The following is a 14,976-nucleotide window of genomic DNA, read 5'->3' as shown; positions in this document are numbered from 1 at the left end:
AGCGAGAATATTATACAGGGTGGGAGGAACAAGAAATAAGAAACAGAGTTACCTTGATGAGCTGGCCTCTGGTGGCTTCTGGACCAGTCCCAACTAGCCAACTACCCTATCGCAATAGGCAAGGTCCGAAGGAGCAAGTGTAAGTTCGCACTGTGATTCTACTACGAACCCTGCTCATGGTTGCTGAATAAAAGCATCGATTAGTCCCAAGCAGAAGCTGAGTTTGATCACTTGTCTTCTTGACAACCTAGAGTTCTTTCTGTTGCAGTATGGCTGAGACAGAGAGCGAGGGGGTCTGTCATGGTGGTGATGGATTGAGATTGTTACTGGTGTTGGTTCGGTTGTGCCGAGGTCTCTTCTTCTAGGTGTGCCTAGCTTCTTGAGACGGCATGACCAGGGTGCAAATGCTGACGCGCTCATCTCCTCCAACCAAAATTTTCCTTTGAGATAGGTGTCAATATATTGTTAGATATAAAAGGAAAGGCAACAAATCCTGACTGGCCTTGGTTCTGGATTGGAGAATTTGGAGTGGAGATGGAGACCATGGTTTTTAAAAACGAACCGGTTATGGCCCGGTTACTAGTTCGAATGGTTCAACCGTTCAACCTAAAAGGCCGACCCGTTCTGACAAAAAAAAATTGGAAAACGATCAAAACCGTTTGAACGGTTCGAACGGTTAACCGGCTGGTTCAGCAGTTTGCTAACCAAAATCAACGGTTTTGGGGGAAAAGCGGGTTTGGGGGAAAAAGGAACCGATCAGGTGACTGGTTCCCAGTTTTTCCGATCCGGTCCGGTTTTGAAAACCATGATGGAGACTCGTTAATAATGTGAGGCTCATGATGCCACGAATTCAGGCTAGGATGGGAGATGATCTGGAGCAATTCCAACCATCTAAAGAGCATGTCTATCAGAAAAGATTGCCATGTTTGATAAGAAGAAAGAAGATGATGAACAGTGTTTTATTTCTTAAGGATAATTTTAACATTTTCAAAAGTATTTAGATTGACACATTTTGAAAATTGATACTGAATTGTCACATTTTAATATTCAGGGAAGAAGTGACACTATGCCCTAAATACAGGGTACTAATTGGGAATCTTATGCACATTGTTCACATCCAAAACATAGGGACTATATATAAAAAAGCCAACCCCACCCAAACACTTCTTCACTTCTTCGAGTACTCTTTCACTAATGTGCAATTCATCCATCGCTTGCCTATGCAAGGCAAGAACATAACATCCCTCTCTTCTTCATTCTCTGATGACGCCACCCGTAGCACAAATGGCTCTAGACTGCGAGGGGTCACACTAACCTTGAAGTGCTCACACGTGTACATGAAGAGGAATGGGGTACAAGTATAAGAAGTCACTCGGCTATAGTTAGAGCCTAACTGTTGATGTATAGTCTCATTCATCTAATAATAGAGATAAACAAGAAACATAGATGCAATTGGCATTGAATAACCAACGGCCAAAATTTCCACAGAGACCCAAGGTTTTAAAAACTGACCCGGAAAAAGAACCGTTCTAGCTACCAGTTTCCGGGTCAGCAGTTTGACTGTTCGGGTTGAACGGTTCAGACGGTTCATATTAGTAAAGGCCAAATAGTATATGAGTCATGACAAATAGAGAAATGAGGATTGGAGGAGTGGAGAAGAGTATTTTGTCGGCTGAGAAAAAAGAGAAGGAAAGAAAGAAAGGAGAAAGGAGAAAGGAAAAAGGAAAAAGGAAAAAAAAAAAAAGGAAAAGAAGAGAGAAAACGAAGGAAAGAAAGAGAGAAGAAGGAAGAGGAGGAGAATGATTTGACGCTCACCAGCGACGACGAGATGGCGACGGCAATAACACAGCACAGATGGCAGATCTCATACGAGTTCTTAGATCTCAGATCTGATATTGATTTTTCATTTTTTCTCAGATCTAGATCTTCTTCTTCTTCTTCTTCTTCTTCTTCTTCTTCTTCTTCTTCTTCTTCCTGGATATCAGATCTGAGTTCGTGCCTCATATCAGCAATTCCTCAAACCGCAAATGGTTTTCTGACCAAGTCAACAGTTTTTTATCCAAGAGCAGGTAAGAGGCGAAATGGAATCGGTTGCTTGAATGGTTTCCGGACCAAATGGTCCGATCGTCTGGATCAACAGCGGTTCAAAAACATTGCCAAGATCAAACATTCCCTGAAGCTGAAGTCAAGACTCCCTAGGAAGAGAAATCACAATAACAAGTACAAAATATAGGCCACAAGATGTCCCCAGGTGCCTTCCCCCTTGAACGAAAAACCGCCTTTGTGGTAAATTACTACGACGGGACGCTCCGCTCGTTCATGCCTGCTCTACGAGTGTGCATTTCACTCGCTTCGCGCTTTGCTGCACTTTTTCCAGCCCCTGTGAATACAAGAATTCGGGGGACAGAATCCCCTGAAATAGCTCGCTTTGCGAGCCTGGACAAGTATTTCTTCCCCAGGCTAAATATAGGGGAAGAAGCACTGGCCCGAGCTATTTGTTGTATATAATACAACAAATAATGCATGTTTAATAAAGACAAAATGGACTTGTCCCCAACAAGTCCATTCCATCTTAATAGAGTTCACATCTGCATCCCACAAGGGGGTGTCCCACAGCACATCCCCACCGTGTATTAGAAATATCTCCTGATGATGACATCATCAGTTCTGATACAGTGGTACTATCATCAGGAGATATTCCCAATACACGACGAAAATGCGCTACGAGACGTTACGGGGCGCAGATCCGAACTCATCTTAATAGGGTAATACGCCGCAGCGTAGCTGTGGCTATTTCTCCCTTGAAACCCCTGAAAGTTACAATATTAGACTGACTGCCTTTGGAGCTTGAGTGCTCAAGCGACAAAGCAGGCAAGATGTCATGTGATATTAATACAGCTTGTGGTAGAACCCCTTAGGGGGTAGAACAACCCCTCCCTTCGTACCCACAAGCTTAATAATACCTTGTGGTAGAGCAACCCCTCGTACCCACAAGTATATTATACGTGCCATGCATGCTCCAGTGCGTCACGCACCCCTGGCCTACAGCCGCACGAGGGGTCACCCATTCTCTCCTTGCGTGCGCAGGCGCGTAATGTGCATAAGAGCACACGTTCCCATGCCTGCATCAGGCTTGAAAAACTCACGTTTTTTTCAATTCTGATGGGAGATCCACTCATCCACCTCATCACCTATGCAGTTATACCAAAACAACCATTTGTTCAAGGGATAAGTGGACTGCAATCCACCTCAGAAATCTGCAATTACAGCCCCTCCTAGTCTACTAGTAGCCCCCCGCCCCCCAATAATCCACATCCTGTCCATGAATTTGGCATCAATCCACGGGCAGGATTCATCTGACCTGTACGGTGGAAGTCAGATTTCTGAGGTGAACTGAACTATAAAAACCCCGTTCAATGACATTTTTCCACGATGCCCCGACCATTGCGAAATTCTCCTTGTAACTCTCTCAAGTTATCCTTTAATGACCCATATACTTGGATACAATCCCCGCCCCTCTGCAGCTATGGAGTCAATCGATATAGGGGATTCAGTTGGCAATACAAATATTCAAAGTACTTGTATGGAATGTTTCTATCAATAAGATACCGTGATATGGAGGAGTCTAAAGGTGGTATAGGAACATTTATGGTATCAGTAATTTTTCAATTTCTAATCAGTTTATTTTGGCTGCAAGTGGAATCTTGGGAAAGGCGGTCTCTTTGGACTTTGGAGACAGCTTCAAACCATCTCTTTAAGGCATGCTTTTGGCAGTGGATAGGGGATGGACAAAAATAGTTATTGTATAGGCATGTTAATTGTATTAGGGATCTATCAAGATCTTTTCATGTAGAATTTATTTTATATATAAGCCAAGTACTCTCACTAGACCAGCACATACTTTAGCACAGTTGGCTAGCTCAGTCTTCAGTAATGCTCATCTTTGATAAACAAAAAATAAAAAAAATAAAAAAATAAAAAAACTAAATACAATCGAAAAAGAATTGTACAAACGAGAGACTCGTATACCGACGAGATAGAATAAAGGTTTTTGATCCTTCTTTCAGCGCTTGAAAGCAATTAACTAGATCACTCTGAATTTCTGAATCCGAAAAAATTGTTACATCAAATTACAATAGGAAATCTTAGCTGCCAATAAGCCAAAATACCCAGTGTAAAAAATGAATGATAATTCCATATGCATGAAAACATTTGATGAATTCAGATTAACTGAACGCATTAGCTGTGTAACAACCACATGATAACACCCCACGTCAGTGAAATTATACGGGTCCACAATATGGTTGTAGGCCCCGCGTGTTATTATTGGTTGCACAGCCTTCTTGGCAGCTATTGCATTCAGCTAAACCTATCTCACATTTAATTGCCTCTAGAATTTTTCTTTTTTTTGATAATTTCTAAATTGTATGTATACAATGACGATGAAAAAGAAAATAAATGGATACAGCAATGACGGGAACGGGGCAGCATGCAAGCAAATATGAGATACATACCTTAATACAACTGACGTACCACCAATTCAAACCAAATATTTACTTGCGTAAAACATACCCATGCCATTGAATGATGAAACTCGAAATAGACCAGACAAGAGCATGCAGATAGCCATCTCAGAGATAAAGTGAATTCGCAAACATGATACCACGCCGAAGACTCTCACTGGAAGCAGCAAACTTCTTCTCCAAATCAACTTCTCCAACGGCTTGTGCAGCAGCACGCAACTGAAAGACAACGAACAATTACTATATGGCATAAATCCATTGCCAAGGAAAATTTTGACATGTGAAGACTATTAAATAATTGACTAATTGGTGGCCCATGGATTCTAAGTAAATTAAGCTATTCAGCCAAAAGTGAAAGCTCAATCTGTATAATTAAATAAGATGCAAATGAGCAGTGCTAAGCCTTTACAAGATCCGAACAAAATGTCTAAAATGTAAATACCTAAATAGTTGTTTTTGTTAGGTGGAAAGGAAGAACAGGCTACACAAGACGGGGAGATACAGATGGTATTTGTTCCAATACATGGGAAGATACAGATATGGTCTTGTCCTCTGATTTAAGGCTTCCTTGACACTTCGGTATATGCATAATTCAGCTTCCAAAGATCAAAATTCCACATATGGCACAAATATTATTAAAGGAGTCCCACAAAAATGAACTTACCAAGCTTTCGCTTTTTAATCCTACCTGATTTAGAAATTCATCAAGTCGTCGGGCAAGGCGTATGATACTCCCTTCAAAGATATCAGTCATATCTATGATCTCCGCAAAAGTTGCTCCCTGCAATGGGACGAGAGGGGGAAGGTGGATAAATAATGATTTAAAAGATCGCACCTTACAAGCAAGGCATTTTAATGTATGTGTCTCATTTATCCCCAGGTGCAGCACTTTCAAAAGGTGTGCACTTGCTGCCTGGGCTGATATTTATGCATTTTTTCTGTTCTTTTATGTCTAGCAGCTGGGTTGGGGACTCTGCCCTTACCCCCAACCAAGCCCCTTGAGGCAAAACCCAAAAAAGTCTGAAAACCCCATATTTGCCAATGTTGCTCATTCATTCATCCTAATAAAAGATAATTTTAAAAGACAATTGAGCTTATAAAAATTTTAAGAGATTCTGAGTTTTACATGCTTGAATATGTTTTATATGTTATGCTTGATTTTATTTTTAAATTTTCATTTTAAATATGTTTTACATGTCATGTTTATATATTTTAATATTAGATAATTAAACTATTTATATTAAAATTTAAGTTTATACTTTAATTAAAATTATGCTTAATATATTTTAATTTTTTTGAATTTTTTGCCTTTCTTTGCATTTTTGTGCCTTGATTCGAAATGGTACATATGCCTTGCCTTGCACCTCACACCTCAGGCACATAATTCCCCTTACACTTTTTATTTTGATCAATTACACTTTTTTTGTTCCTTGCATTTTTAAAACAATGAGTACATCTCCAAGTAAGCACATAAACTAACTTGCAACACAGACAATTTAAAAAAAAAAAAAAAAACACAAATTGCTACAATTTAACATTATTTTATCCTTCGCAAGAAGATACTATTTTACATTTGAATTTTAATTGATGGTTCAAAGAATATACTGCTAACCTTTTTTTATAAATGAGTGGTATGTTATTAAGCATAGAATGGAAAAATGTACAATCAGCCTAAAAGGAGGCATGAGATGTTACGTCCCCTTTGAGCTAAGCAATTAAGCACATTCTATCCTGAATTTTAATTATAAGGTAGCCCAAAGAATACTGCTAACCTTTGACCAACAGTATATCACATCCATCAAGTACGGTCTTACTGTTGATTCCACATACTCGTCAACATTTACCTCCAATTTGCATTCTCGTTGGATCTGCAAACACAAGGGAACTTTAACACATTCAAGAACAGATTGGAAAAAAGAACCATGTGAAATGATAACATACCTCTGCAATTCTTCTTGCACTTTCTTGGAGTTGTTGCAATGGCTTCGCAAGTTCAGTTCTCAAATGTATTTGTTCATTTGATCTATCGCCTGGAATAAAGCAGCTTGCAAGAGCTGCTACTTGGTGATGATCAAGATCATTGAATGTACCTAATCAACAACTCATTCAGAACTTGAACAAGTAAATAACTCCATTGGAGAAAATGGAAAAAAATATGCTACATAGCATACAGGATGACAGAAAATGGATCAGAAACTCACCATTGAACATTAATTCAGTAACAAGGAGTTCATCTCCTGTATCTATCAAGCAAGCAGCTCGTCCCTTTAATTGGACAACACCATCAGCATCAATATGCCCAAGCTTCTTCAGAACCCGTGCACGATTTTTGAGTTCATCCCGGAATTTTTGAAGCTGCAAAATTGATGTATACAAATTAGATCTCAAGAAAGCAAATGAATTGCAATTAAGTAATTAAATCCACTTAAAACATTGCTTATATTTATCTCATTATTATATTCAGGAACTCTCAAAGACCACCTAGGATCAACATTGGGCAATGGCCCATTTTAAAAAACTCAGTTTAAGGAAAGCAGGATAAGAAACTGCTTCCTGCCCACATGCAGATAAGTCCATAACCAGGGAGCACTATTAGACCATTTTCTTAACCCTACAAGACCTCCTTTGGCTGGTGGGTCCAAAGCTATTAGATGCATGCTGCAAGTTCAAAGGTTTTAACCTTCCATACATCAGAAAATGTATTCCCCTCTACATTTTATATAATGCCAAATTATCTAACTACTAGGGTATTTTGAAATTTTGCCCAGCTGGAAACCTTGTATTTAGGTACCTGGCTGGATAATGACAACTTGATGGCATATCTATTTCAGATTTTTGTAGTAGTGCCATACGCTTCATCTCATGACAAAGACCAACATGCCATGTTGAGAAAAAGATATGAAGACTAGCCAAAAAGAAGACAAAATAAAATTAAAAAAAAAAAAAACCTGGGAGTCACGCATCTTCGCTTTAAGCTGTTGAATTTCATGATTCACCTCTGCTTTTCTTTGGAAGGACTTGATTTGTTGCTCGTCTTGGCACTGCAGAATATAGAATAGACCAAATAGGATGACTATGATATTTTAGCAAAACTACTAATTCAAGAAACTGAAGTTATGGTAGCATTAAATGTTCCGTTTTTTTTTTTTGACTTTCTTTTAATGGACATGGAAATTGATAAATACACCTGATGATACGAACCTTATGTAGTGGGTGAGAAAATAATTTCCTCTCAAGTTCCTCAATTTGACTAACTAAATCAACAAATTCTGGTTCCTCAATCCCCATATCCTGCCAAAACAGTAGAGAAGTTGAGACGCACGGGTAAAGAACCAAAAGTTGCATGCAAGCACAATGAGAAGAAAAGTTCTTTAACTGAGAAAAATGACAAATAAAAAGAGAAGTTCCTAAACCAGGAAAAAGAGCAAGCCTCAGGGAAACCAACACTAATGTTAATCTACCTTCACAGGATTGAGTTTTGGGAGACCATTAGGAAAACGTGTCCCCAGCTCCTGTACTGCAAGCAATATACTCTGCCTTGCTTCCAATGGTCGAAGATCAGAAGGAATAGATAATCTGATTTTGCTGAGAGCAGAAATGAGAGGCAACTGAACTGGGACCTATGAAAATGAAAACAGTAGATAACATTGTTACGTTCCCATAAAATCCAACTTCTTAAATCTCAAGGCATCCTGAGCAACCTAGCCAATAAGAACAATGAACAATGAACTGACCCTTGATAAAATTATTGCTCCACATGAGCTTCAACTCACCACATGCATTTCCCCCTTTTCTCCAGGACGAGGAGGGCATGGCTTGGGTCGAGAACCATTATCACTTGAACCAGGAGAGCAATGAAGCAAAGTATCCACTATGTAGCCACCGCCTCGTGAAGCTGTCAATGCTGAAGGCAGTTTGTTCAAAGCTGCAGAGGGTTTCTTCAACACATTGACCACCACTCCCCAACCCCAATCAGTTCCACCTTCATGTACTTTGACCTGTAAAATTCAAAGCATTTCTGCAGTGCTTAGAAATTACAAAAGAAAGAGATTAAACTTAAATGAACTCAATAAGATTATTTCTATTTTTTACAAACTTCTCAAAAATTAGATATAGGTATGCCAAAAGACTAAATATATATAGAAAAGTGTTATTTTAAGTCATATCTATCATATATGTACCTAAAACAATTGAATTTACCACTTATACAATAGAAGTCTAAGATGATATAATTGAGTTTGACTTGAAAATCAAATAATCCACACATACAAATGGCTCTTTATCCAACACATGATAGAAAATAAACTCAATATATAATCTTAAATAACATAAATAAATCAGTTTCTAGTAAGGTCTTTAAAACAAGTCACCCTTGACAAAACTAAATATAAACAAAACAAAATGACAAAGTAGAGAACTAATTTTTAATTGAATTGATTTTAATCATAATGAATCGCATGAATTGTATAAATCGCATAAATAAAATCGCATGATTTATGAATCAAATTGTAAGATTTTTGCAGAAAAGGATTAAAAAATAAGACTTGAATTGAAACCCTGGGGATTCATGATTTATATTGTTAGTGTCAAGTATGTAGGGGTATTTCTGTCTTTATACTTATGTTGAGGTTGCTGATGTGTAATATTATGTTAGAACTAGTGCCCCTCACTTAAGTAGGGGCACATGTGTATTTTTCATTATGTTGGTAATATAAAACATATCTGGCCAAATGGGAGAGGTAATTTTTCTCTCATTCGAACCAGACTTTTCTTCTTTTCTTCTCCTTTCTCTCTCTTTCTTCCTTCTTTCTTCTCCTCTCTTCTTGGCTGTTACCAGACTAACAGAACTCAATGGTAGGCCGAAGTATAATACATATCATGAATCGTATCGTAAATCGTAAGATTTTAACAACATTGGTACCGTCCAACCAACCTCGTATGAGTCTTCCTCATCTTGTGCCTCCTGTTACTTCAGCTTGTTTTGAAACTAATGATAAATTTTGGGAGGTGAACTCAATAATTTGAATAGATTACCAGATGCCATAGTGCTTGGAGAAAAAGGATGATGAAGAGTCAGAGGCAAGAAGGGGGAGCTGATAGGGTGGTTAGGGAATTGGGGGAGGGTATTTGGAGGCTGATGGTAGAATATTTAGAGGGGGAAAGAGTGGAGAGGAGTCTTCGAAATTAATAGGGGTGGTTACAAAGGAAAAGGAGGAGATTACAAAGGCTTTGGGAATTCAACTTATTGAACAAGAGGTGGAGAAGGTGGGTAAATCTAGAAAAAGGAGATCGGAAGTAGAGATACTTCTGGTATTAGGGTCAAGGTTTGAAATGCCGATGTCGGTGGAAATGTCAGTCATCCAAATATAAGAAACATGTCGGAAATGTCGGAAATATCGTACGGAAATATTGTAAAAATTATAGATATGGTGGAAACATTGTAAAATGTGCAAAATATAGAATGTTATTTTATGAAATGATAAAAGAAGCGTAGCACACCTTTTTAAATCATTATCTTATTCTAAATCATTAAACAAATCTAAGAAACTAAGGTTATAGATAAAAGAATATATTCTAAAGTTGTCCTATAAACCTTAAGATCCAGAGCTTCATGATAGAATGAGTTAAAGCAAAATTTGAACTCATAGAAAATTTAAATGGTTGTAATAAATTAATATTGAGTTAACACAAACAAAAACTAATATTTAACTTTATATTTGAAATGAATATTGAGTTAGCTCAAAGTGGTAATCATATAAGTTAGGTGGACAATAACTTGCTATTTCACATACCTACAATATTGTTACCAAATTATGTTATAATACTATCTCCTGTACCCCACATAGTATTGGTAGTGTTCAATGGGGAACATGTCAAGTCCAGTAAAATTTCATGTTGTTACCCATGGAAGTGGAAATGGAAGTATGTCGTGGAGACTATCTCTTGCACTCCACATAGTGTTGGTAGTTTTCATTGGGGAAATGTCGATTCCAGTAAAATTTTGTGCCACTACCCATGGAAATGGATATATGTCACGGAAATATTAGGGAAATTAGGGACATTTCAAACCATGATTAAGGTAGAAAAAACTTTTACTCGGAGAAGAGAGAAGGCGAGTTTACAAAAAGGTGGATAACAAGGGCTGAGTTCGAATCAACGAAGATGGTGAGCTGGAGTGTTAGAAGACTAGGGAGTGCAGGGAAAAGAAGAATGGTGAAGGATCTCTTTAGGAGAATCAAACCTTCCATGATACTTTTGCAAGAGACAAAAACAGAACAAGTTAATAGTGTGTGAATGAGAAGTATTTGGGGCACTAGTAACAAGCAATGGGTCTATTTACCTTTAGTAGGATCCTCAGGTGGAACCTTAGTGGCTTGGTAGGATTCATAGATGGAATACGTGGAGCAATTGGTGGGGATTTATACTGTCACGGTGAAATTTAAAGAGATGATGGATTTGAGTGAATGGCCAATGTGTTTCGCCCAACTTCTTACAAAATAGGGAAAATCTTTGGGTGGAATTGTACAGTGCTAGTAGGGTTTGTGGAGGGGCCTGGTGCATGGCAAGAGATTTTAATGTCACCCACTTTTGTTCAAAAAAGTGGAGAAAAGTGAGGATGTGACTTGGTTATTGAAGAGGATTCGGATATAGTTGTGGAGTGGTTGGAAAAAGGCGAGGATGTAATGTAACTTGGCAAGTTAGGAAAGAATTCAAGCACTTAAGTGGCTGTCAACAGACATGAACCTGCAAGTACATTGGGTTAGAAGATCTGCTAACAGTTTGGCTGCTAGTTTAGCTACGCAAGGGGTTCAAAAACAGCGTATGTAATGGGCACATTTATCATAAGGGTTGGGTGGCTTGCCTTGTATCAGGCTTGCTAGTTGCTCACAACTTCTTGTTGTATCTATATCTTTTAATCATTAATGAAATTCTTTTTCTGTGGTTGCCGATCAAAAATAAACATTATATAAGAGAATGAAAAAATAATAGAATAGAAAAACGTTACATCCTACACAGGCCATTGCTTGCTTTAATAGTAAAATTTCAGGTCCACAAACATAAGAATGCAAGTTCAAGTCTGCGAGACTTTGTGCAAGAAAATGCTTGATGTTACCCAGCACACCTTTCCAAAGACTCTGGATAGCTGGGTCCATCATTGGCTAATGGCCCTTGATAATTATATCTTATTTGGCTATTTATTTGTTAAAAAAGAAAAAAAAAAGTATGAATGTAAGACTGAAGCCACACCTTTGGTGTTTTAGATAATTATAACATTGATACTAAATGAAGAAAGAAAGTTGTGTTTAATATAATTCCAGTAAAACGAAAATGAACAACACATACCAGCCTACCAGGAAGAAGAAAATAAAGAATTCTTTCAGGTCTGGTTATTTCAGACATCATCTTCATCTCAAGTTGAGCTATCTCAAGCCTTATCTTATGATACTCAACAACTTCAGCCTGTCAATTTGGGAAAAAAAATGATAATTAAATCAAATATGCAACTTAAACACCACAGATGCATCCAACAATGATACAAGGACAAAAAAACACCTCCCCTGAGGCATCAAGCATAGCAGCTTCCTCTTCCAGCTTTGAAACCCTTTGCCCAACATCAGGTAAAGCCTGAACAGTGAATAAAAAAATAATAAGTAAATCATAATTAAGCATTACCAGAGACATGTAAATAAAGATTTACGGTTATAAATGAACAAGGAATTCAAACCTTCTCATACTGAAATTGGTGAAAAGAATTCTTGATAACATGCTCAGCAGTAAATTGGCCTTCAGCACGGCTCATTAAATTCAAGATTGAATAATAACTTAGTCTGAAAGTGCTGACCAATGGAGCTGGTTTCCCCAAAACCATATCCTTGAGAGTATTCATTTCCATCTGAATAAAAAATAAAGCAGGTCAACTGGATGAGTAAACCATGCCACTATTCTTAGTAAAAAGTCAAAATTACTATTATGGTAACTTTTTATTGAAATAGCGAAGTATTGTATTATAATAAAACTGCCAACATATACACTACCCATGTACATTGAGAGACTGTACATAAGGCTAAGAAAAGAGACCTCCAAAAATAATACTGCAGTTTGACTCCCTGCAACTCCCACTATATAATTAGCCATGAATACAAGACCTTTAGTATTATTTTTAGTAACTGCTACACCATCACACTTGTTATCGACAATTCTTTGGCGTCTTTCCTTCCATAGAGTTCAATAGCAGTAGGAAATATGTTCCATAGAGCTTCACCCCTGCAGCTTAAGCCCTGTATCCAACCATTAGTGTTCAAGCAAAGACTCAGGGCATGCATCCTTTAAGACCAAAACAAGACAGAGCCAGCACCTATAGCAGATATGTAAAATTGCAATGGATAAAGAGATGGTTGTATGATTCTGCATTATCTCCAACATGCAGTACCTGTCAATAACCCAATTCATTCCCATTCTGATCAGCAGGTTGGTAGTTAGGCATTTTCCAAGGGTAGCTGTCCGTACTAGAAAATCTACCTTAGAAGGTATATGAGAGCACCAGATTGTTGCCCAAGGAAATGAGGAATCTTGCTGCTGAAATAATCTGTTATGGAATGAATGGACAGAGAAAGATTTTCCCGAGGTCCAATTTCTTTTATCACTTGCTGAAACATTTGGAGCAATGTTTTAAAACGCAAAAGCGTGATGCAAGGCGTTCAACTACTTGGAGGCATGAGGCCAGTGTTTTAAAAGCACAAGATGCAAAAAAAAAAAGTGCTAGGGGCATTTTACACCCGAGGCACAAGGTGCATGCCTTTAGAAGCAAGGCATAAAGATTTAAAAAAAAAAAAAAAAAGCTAAAAATTTCAAAAAAAAAGTGCCAAAAAAAATCAAATAAAAGCCAACCTTTTCAAAAAGTCCAAAAAAATAAAAAAATTAAAAATGTATATACTAAACATAATATTAATTAAAAATATAAACTTAATTTTTAAAATAAATGTTTTAAAAAACCTATTAACTCAAATTAAGATACATAAACATAAAATATAAAACATATTTAAAATGAAATTTTAAAAATAAAATCAAGCAAAACATATAAAGCATATCCAATCATATAAAACTCTCAATCTCTTTATTCTTTTCCCAATTGCATTATTTCAAATAGTTAATGTGATGTTAAACATTATGGATTCCTAATTCTACGAACCACCACCTCTGTATCGAGCCCCTTGATGCAAGCCCAAACAAGTCCACATCAAGGTCTTCAATTCTTAATCCCTATAAAAAATTTTATAACTTCAATTGTCTCTTAAAAATATCTTTTATTAAGAAGAATGAATGAGCAACATTAGCAAATATGGGGTTTTTGGAGGTTTGGTGAGCAAGCAAAGCGAACAACATTTTTAAAAGACAACTGAAGTTCTAAAATCTTCTTTATAGGGATTAAGAATTTAAGACCCTAATATTCACTTGTTTGGGCTTGCCTCAACGAGTTTGGTCGGGTCGGGTGTCTAGAGTTAGACGGTGTATGCCCTTAGCTCCAATCAGAATGATGTACATTATGGCATTTAATGTAAATGAATAAAGTACACATTTGATTCATATTATTATGGTGTGTTTCTGCGTAATACCCTTAAACTGGACACTTATGAGACTCGTGTTAGTTTAGAATCTTCACAATCATTGGATAGATCTGGGAAGATTTATCCTGCCAACGCTGACACTGATGTGCCGCCAAGTTGGTTCGGGTGGCTTGTCTCAGTTGCTAGGGTGAGACCTGAGGTATATGCAATGTGGGTTTTCTTGGAACCCTGAACCGGACCAGAATTCTAGTATTGCGCTGGACCTTGGAGATTGATGGGCAAAACTAGAATGTTACACCTAACCCCTAGACTCGATTATGATACTGCACTAGGTGTCAGATTGGGCTATCTTTGATATGCCAATCAGTGAGATCCTCAGCGAGCTACGTCTGAGCTAAGCTTGGAGATGGAAGTCTTCTTTTGTTTCTCGATGGTGAAATAAGACCAAGCCCATGAGCTTATTATCCTAGGTTGGGGTCAAAACCTGGGTATGTTGGGACAGTCCGAGAATTCAACTAAGTGAGTGATCATAGTGACAAGATCAACCCCTTTGTCAGACAAAGGTAATGATCGGGGATGCACTCTCTCTGATGGAAACCAAAGCCGTCGACAACCGATTTCAATCTTTGAAATTTGTTTTTGTAAAATATATTTATATAAAGATATACATATATATTACGGTTTCAAAATGTTTGCAAAAGGTTTTAATTCTCGGAATCCATGTGAGTAGAGAGTGCAGCATTGTTCCTTACAGCCGAGGGAGAGGTCATCTCTTGTCGGACAGTGTTTGATCATTATGGGCTGAGAGGTTAAGTGTAAGACCATTGAGAGTAATACCTAATGGGCTAATCTTGCATTTGCCCATAGTCACTAGGTTTTTATAAGGT

The 14,976-nt window shown here is 37.7% G+C and overlaps 1 protein-coding gene across 3 annotated transcripts in view; it reads right to left on the bottom strand.

Moving 5' to 3' along the window:
* Nucleotides 1–4,384: 4,384 nt before the first annotated feature.
* The window catches only part of HEN2 (RNA helicase, ATP-dependent, SK12/DOB1 protein), a 39,738-nt gene continuing 29,146 nt past the window's right edge, over nt 4,385–14,976 (bottom strand). For all 3 annotated transcript variants that reach the window (XM_010253910.2, XM_010253909.2, XM_088887486.1), the window contains 12 exons: nt 12,250–12,417; nt 12,078–12,149; nt 11,868–11,984; nt 8,297–8,521; nt 7,985–8,143; nt 7,725–7,814; nt 7,472–7,564; nt 6,725–6,878; nt 6,465–6,613; nt 6,296–6,391; nt 5,212–5,304; nt 4,385–4,742 (listed from right to left, as the gene is read on the bottom strand). In XM_010253910.2, coding sequence (XP_010252212.1) covers nt 4,632–4,742; nt 5,212–5,304; nt 6,296–6,391; nt 6,465–6,613; nt 6,725–6,878; nt 7,472–7,564; nt 7,725–7,814; nt 7,985–8,143; nt 8,297–8,521; nt 11,868–11,984; nt 12,078–12,149; nt 12,250–12,417 — 1,527 coding nt within the window. In that variant the 3' untranslated portion in view covers nt 4,385–4,631. The remainder of the gene's footprint in view (nt 4,743–5,211; nt 5,305–6,295; nt 6,392–6,464; nt 6,614–6,724; nt 6,879–7,471; nt 7,565–7,724; nt 7,815–7,984; nt 8,144–8,296; nt 8,522–11,867; nt 11,985–12,077; nt 12,150–12,249; nt 12,418–14,976) is intronic.

Source organism: Nelumbo nucifera, chromosome 5 (genome assembly GCF_055504915.1).
Source record: "Nelumbo nucifera cultivar China Antique chromosome 5, China Antique-T2T, whole genome shotgun sequence".
Taxonomy (NCBI): domain Eukaryota; kingdom Viridiplantae; phylum Streptophyta; class Magnoliopsida; order Proteales; family Nelumbonaceae; genus Nelumbo; species Nelumbo nucifera.
Note: the sequence above shows the minus strand (reverse complement) of the source record. Positions and strands in the feature narration are given on the sequence as shown.